Source organism: Polyergus mexicanus, unplaced genomic scaffold (assembly GCF_030449975.1).
Source record: "Polyergus mexicanus isolate NDT 795.1 unplaced genomic scaffold, iyPolMexi1.0 SCAF_2, whole genome shotgun sequence".
In the NCBI taxonomy this organism is placed as follows: Eukaryota; Metazoa; Arthropoda; class Insecta; order Hymenoptera; family Formicidae; genus Polyergus; species Polyergus mexicanus.
The window spans coordinates 4078765-4085271 of NW_027223322.1; the positions used below are offsets into that span (position 1 = coordinate 4078765).

The following is a 6507-nucleotide window of genomic DNA, read 5'->3' on the forward strand; positions in this document are numbered from 1 at the left end:
ATTCTCTTAGCTTGTGATGCTAAATTGCGTCTATATATGTAAAGCGTATTTATTTTTTTGCAGTGCTATTACTAAGATACTAACTAACTGTTATAATATCTATAACAGTTTTCATGTCTCAATAATTTTCTTCCTATGTAATAGGAAGAAGTAGTAATAGCGTATACGATGAATAATGTTGACATATCTTTATATTGGACTTGTATATTCTAATGTTTTCCACGAATAAGATGACTATTAAAATCCAAGCTGTTAGCACATCTTTCACCGCACGCGTTGCACGTATAGGGATCATTAATCTTGTGAAAATGCATATGCATAATATGCATAAATCTGTTTCCAAACGTAAGGTCGCAGTACTCGCAGTTATTATTTAAATTTACTTTGTTTACTGTGACATTAATCTGACTTTCTCTTTGTAAACCGTGTTCACTGTCCATCGGGGACTCGAAAGATTCGATCTTATTCTGTCTTGGATTCTCTTCTATTGCAAAACGTGTCTGCACTTTACCTTTACGTTTAGTAGCGCCGGTCATCTTGAATTTACTGATACTTAATGGTTTATTTGGGATCTTGTCTCTCTGTATCTGTGGCTCGGACTCTACTCCCTCGGATATTGAGATTTTGTTAGAAACTTTATTGGAAGAATCATCAGTGTCATTGCTGTTAGTTGAGTTGAAGCAATTATTGCCAGTGTCATTCAGCTCTTCCGGTTCAGCCTTCCGTTTGTTAGATGTCGAGGCTTGATTAGTATATTTTCTGTAGTCGAAAGGACCAGTTTCGCTGTCAGTTGTTTCGAAATTAGTACGGCCTAGTATAGGGATATTCTGAGTTTCTGGCCGATATTCCAAACCATTGAATGTCGAGAGTCTGTCAGTATGATTAGTATCGTTTCTATCGTTGCTAGGACCGGCTCCGGTATTATTAATTGTTTCGAAATTGTTACCGTCAATTTTACTTATATGTTCGATGTGCAACTCTACCATCTTTTGCATAATAAATAAAGAGTTCAAACGATTCTGCGGATCGATCATTTCTATGTTCATATAAGATGACACGTTTTCGCCGAACAAACAGTTAAACAAGTAAATTAGATAATTCCAAGAAGTCGGATTTTGACTGCCGTTTTTCCAATCGAGAATACTGTCTGTTATAAGATTACTCAGATTATAAAGCGTTTGAATCAACGATGAATACATTATTGATAAATTCGACTGGTCGTTATTGCTGTTGATGTTACTTTCTGACTCAACTGATTGTAGTTGTGGTTGATCTTCAGAATGAGAGATCGGAGTTTGAGGTGGTTCTGGAGATGTTGATGAGCTCGACTGATTGAGGTCGCTATGATCCGATTTGTCCTGATTTTTAGCAAGGGTGCTCCGTCTGGGCCCACGTTTTTTACTGTATACATCAATAACGGCCGTTAGATTCTGCGTGCCGTCCTCGTTCAGTACCAGCACTTGAGTATGATTTTTCTCTTTCATATGCTTCTTCATCGCGTGAAGTAATCTGGCTTTAAAATGACAGTCCTTGCAATTGTACTGATGAACGCTCCAATGGCGTACCAAGTGACTGTTCAACATTGACTTGGCCACGCAACTATACGTACAGTTAGGTTCTTCGCATTTAAACGGCCTGAGTTTAGTATGATCGCCAAGCCAGTGGTAAACCATATGATGTTTGGGCTCGGTAACGAATGGGCAAAGACGGCAGACGAGAGGGTACTTGTGGTTCTTACGCATGTGCATCCAAAGCTCCTTTTTCGCTTCTGTCACATCCAATCCGTCGGTCGTTACGAAGTCGCAGTCACGATGTTTGCATTTTTTAGGCTTGACGTTTTTACGTCGCTTCTTTTTTTTGCTTTGGATTTCTTCGGGGAAATAATCTCCGTTGTGTAAAGATTCGATATTTAGCGCCTGCGCTGGATCGATTTCTGATTCGCTCGTTCTTTTGCAATGCACGATTATATGATGATAATACTGAAATCTATAAAGATGTACAAATTGAAAAAAAAAAAAAATGTATGATTTGTCTTTGAGTTTTGCTAAATAATAATGAGTGTGTATCTGTATGTGACAAATTATATATCGACGAAATTATACATCGAGATGATTTGAAAAATATACAATTGTCGAGTTTTATTAAATAATAAGGTATAATGATGAATTATTTATCGACAACTAACTGATAATAAATTACATTAAATTATACAAACAATTATATCAACAATTTATTTTATGTATTCTTTTCTCATCTTTCAATACATTTTATATACTCATAATTGAAAGATTAATTATAGTATACTCACAATCTCGTAGGCTTGAAGTCACATAATTCACATTTTACGGAACCCGTAAACACATGATCAACGTCTCCGCGCTTCTGAAAAGCTTCTGTTTCCGTTCTGATCAATTCGGAGTAGTTTAGATTTGTTGATTCAGTCATAGGCGATTGTTGAAAGCAACATGGAACGGGCGCCGTTTCATTCCGTTCACCTTCCAATTTGACGCTCGGAGGAGAACAGCCAATGCCGGAATCATTGCCATCATTCCCATGCTTTTCCGACATCTTTCGAATATCTGTAATGAATATAAAAAATTTGTTCAAAGAATTTCTTTTATTAAGAGATAAGTGAGGTTAAAATCGAAGAATTAGGTGCAAAATTACGTAATTGTTTAAAGTTGATTTGATTATATTTTTGTGTATTCGAATAACAATTGGATTTTATACTCTGGCTTTTCTTAAACTTTTGAGAGAATTTAATATTATATCTTTAAGATGTAAAGTTATTGTGTCATATAATAATTAAAAGTATAGAGTTGATAATTACATTAAAGTAAATATATTTGTTTGCAAGAATCAATTTTGATTCTATATTTTGGATAATTCTTATTTGATAATTAATTTAAAAAAAAATGCGTTCTTGTTTGCGTGTAATATCATATATCCTGCAAAGTAAAAATAATTAAAGAAAAAAGAAAAAAACACGAAGCGGACGCGCAAAAATAGAAGGAAATGTTTCATACTCGAACTTCGTAAACTCGATACCAATACGACTTCCATTGTATTCATGCCGACATTTTGTTGTCTATAAAAGGGGAAGGGTCCAGAGAATGAGAAGGATACAGTACGCGATGATGTGGAGATTTAGAGATGGAAAGAGAGAGACAAAGTTTAATCGGAGAGGGGTTGCACGATTACTCACCACCGTTTCTATCATCTAAAGCGAACGAATGGCAGCGCTGTTTCTCGGCAATCTCCTATCACTGATTTAACGAATGGCGAATTATTATTTTATAGTATTATATTTTTTCTTTTTATTATTTTCAAAGCGGCAAAATCCGGAGATGAAATAAAAAATTATCACGCAAGACTGCACGCGACGGAAAGTTTAGATTAAAAAATTCTATTTTTTTATAATTAACACAATTATTATTTTACAAAATGACTAAAACATGCACATATGATCAATATTATAGATAAATTTTCATTCACATATAAACATAATTATTTACTGTTTATTTATTATATCCTTATTCTCCTTCATTTTATTCATTTCTCTCAGATAACTCTTCTCTTTGACTTTTTAATAAAATATAATTTAATGAATATAATACAAATACAAATTCTTGTTAAAATTGTTTAATTTTGTTTTATATAGCGTTATATTTTTAAACATATGTTAAATACAAGATTTATAAGGTTTTTTTTTAAGGACAAACCGGTAGGATTGATCTGTTTAACTGGAACAATGAATAAAGTCTTTGAGCGCGAAGAGTTTCCATGCTGTTTCCTGCTGCTGGAAGTTTTTCATAGCAGGTGTTCAAGATTAACTTCTCTGTTAAAAGTTATAAATAAAATTTGGCGATTTTTTTAACAAAAAGAATATTGTGTAAGGCTCCGATAACAATAATCAAGGTTCAAAAAGCAATGAGAGCCAGCGCAATAGTTAACGCGTAGCACACATTTTTTATCAAATATAAATAGGAATGAAAACATTCAATAATAAGGGCGAACGTTTCGGTTCTTTTTTTGGACCCTCTTCAGCGCAAGGAATAAGGGAGGAAGATGAGTTACTAATTAATTACTTATAAAACGTCACGCAATTTTTTTAAAACCAATTTATCTTTTTTTCGTATGAACTAGTGTATGACAGGGAAAGTGAAGGAAATTTCAAGAATGATAAATGTATATTAAATGGACCAAACAACTTTTTTTTAAATAAATCAATATCTGCAAGTTTGATGACAAGATTAGTAATTGTATTTTGTCATCGTAAATGTGATGTTTTTTTTTTTAGTGAAACTCATACATATGTGGTTATCTTTTAAATGTAAAATAATTTTTTTATTATTTTTACAAGAAGATTTAAGCTTTGTATTTGATTTTAACTTTATTAAGTAATGAAATTTGAAGAATAATAGCGCAATGTATTTTCCACGGCCAAAGAGAAAATTTCTTACGATGAGGTAAGATAATTATTGATATTGTCGCGAATCGTGACATCGATTCTCTTTCTAAGAAAAATTTTATAGAGAAAAAAGGTTCTCTCTATATATAGCTATGATCTACAAAATGATGACTAACTAAAATATCTAAACGTTTAGTTTATATATATATATATATTACAGATATTTTGTAAAATAATCCTTTTTACGCTGAGAAAGGCTTTTTATAAAAAGCCAGTTATGAAGATTCGGCGCTGAATCATTTTGTAAAATTGTTTACTACAGAAAGCCTGCATACGCACAACATGTACAATTTAACATATGCATAAAGATTTTGATGCAATTTTAATACTGTCTATATTTCTTTGCTATTTCTGTGATGTTATACTTTGAAATGAGAATAAACAGCTTCAGTTGGGGATGTAAGCAATGTAAGTAATAATGAGATTAACAATCGCATACTCGCTTATGAAACAAAATATTGCTTCTTGTGATGTATCCCAAAATTATATGCTCAAATCCAAAAGACTTGATATTTATATCTATTGCAAAAATGAGTCGAAACATATTCATAATGTGATTCCGTGGCTGATTAAAAAATGCTTTATTTAATCGATAAACGCCGTTATCCATCAAAAAATATTTTTGTTTGATTTATAAGATAAAAAAAATACTTATATCTTGTTAAAAATATATACTTTGAAATTATAGTTTATGAAAATCAATGAATCATTAAATCAACGAACATTTTTCTTGAAAAATTTGATAATCTTGATTTCTTTAAATTTCAATGATATCTTAAAATTTCAAATGAACAACGTTTTCGTTTAAAGGTCAAAACAACGATGGTATTTCCAAATTCCAAACGAGACATACTTCTCAAGATCATAACAATAAATAGAAAAACATACGACAAAGCGATGATATACGTTGGAAATTTCAATTGGCAGACGGGATAAGACAGACCTGGATAAGATGAGGAAAAATCGCTAAGAAATATTGATACGTAGCGTAAATGAAAAATTTTAATAAATTTATAATGTTAAATATATCAAAGACTTTGAGTGGAGGAAGAAGATTATAATTGGATAATTTTAATTCTTTCAAAAACAAAAGCTATTTCTTACCGAGAAACATAATAAAACAGAGTATATTTTAATATTAAATATTTACAATACAGCATCAAGGTGTTTAAATTTAAACAATTTTTTTTGTTTCTTTTCTCTCTTTAAATCTCTTTTATAAAAATAAAAGATAATACAAGCAAAAAAAAAAAAGATTTTTACGCGGGGCAACAATCGCGCGGATAAATTTCAGGTATATCTTGAGTGATAATCAAACGGAATTAAGGTATAGAATTAACGGTATAGAGATAGTTGATTATATTGCGATTTGAGTTCCAACTCATTTTAAACGATTCATAATTCAACAAGATTCAGGACAAAATTCTATTTATATTTTTATGTATCGTGCAATATATAGAAAATATTTAAGAAACAAACATCATATGCCCATGTAATACACATGTCAGAATATTTGGTCTCCATTTATAAATCGTTTAAAGCGAGCTCTAATCAAAATTAAATGATGTAGCTATATGGTACCTTGTTTTACTGCCAGCCGAGATCACGTTTATCAATAATGAATCTTGTTGTTGTCTGACACCTATTTTCGCGGCAGCATCCCGTTTCTTCTTTCCAGATGAAGATTTCACAGATCACACTCACAAAATATCGATCAATATAATTAAAAAACCGTAATAACATGTATCTCGGGATAATTTCTTTACTAAAATAGTTCGTCTCTCTTTATGTTGTTTCGCGAATACAGAAGCGACTAGAAAGTTGCTAATATCTCACGAAGAAATTTGAGAAACACAGATGCGGAGTAGCTTACATTGTTGTTTATTCTTAAGTTTAGTCTTAAAGCGATAATAATCGAATATCCGCAACCGAAATCTAAGTCTTTTTATAACAGGTATCTCTATTAGAGTACCGTATATTACGACCTTACGAATGATCAAAAACGACGGGTTTGACGAGCAACGGAGCAATAAGCT

At 31.8% G+C, this 6507-nt stretch overlaps 1 protein-coding gene across 1 annotated transcript; it reads right to left on the reverse strand.

Moving 5' to 3' along the window:
* LOC138941352 (protein hunchback-like) lies at nucleotides 1–6279 on the reverse strand. Its single transcript, XM_070310920.1, has 3 exons — nucleotides 6053–6279; nucleotides 2309–2579; nucleotides 1–1986 (listed from the first exon to the last, which is right to left on the reverse strand). The coding sequence occupies exons 2-3, from the start codon at nucleotides 2566–2568 to the stop codon at nucleotides 210–212; spliced, it is 2037 nt and encodes a 678-aa protein (XP_070167021.1). The 5' UTR covers nucleotides 2569–2579; nucleotides 6053–6279; the 3' UTR covers nucleotides 1–209.
* Nucleotides 6280–6507: the final 228 nt, after the last annotated feature.

Bases quoted from the DNA above. Each gene is read 5' to 3' on its own strand.
- LOC138941352 (XM_070310920.1), bottom strand. From the start codon at position 2,568: ATGTCGGAAAAGCATGGGAATGATGGCAATGATTCCGGCATTGGCTGT. The intron at 1,987-2,308 runs GTGAGTATACTA...ACATCTTTATAG, and splicing joins GACTTCAAGCCTACGAGATT to ATTTCAGTATTATCATCATA.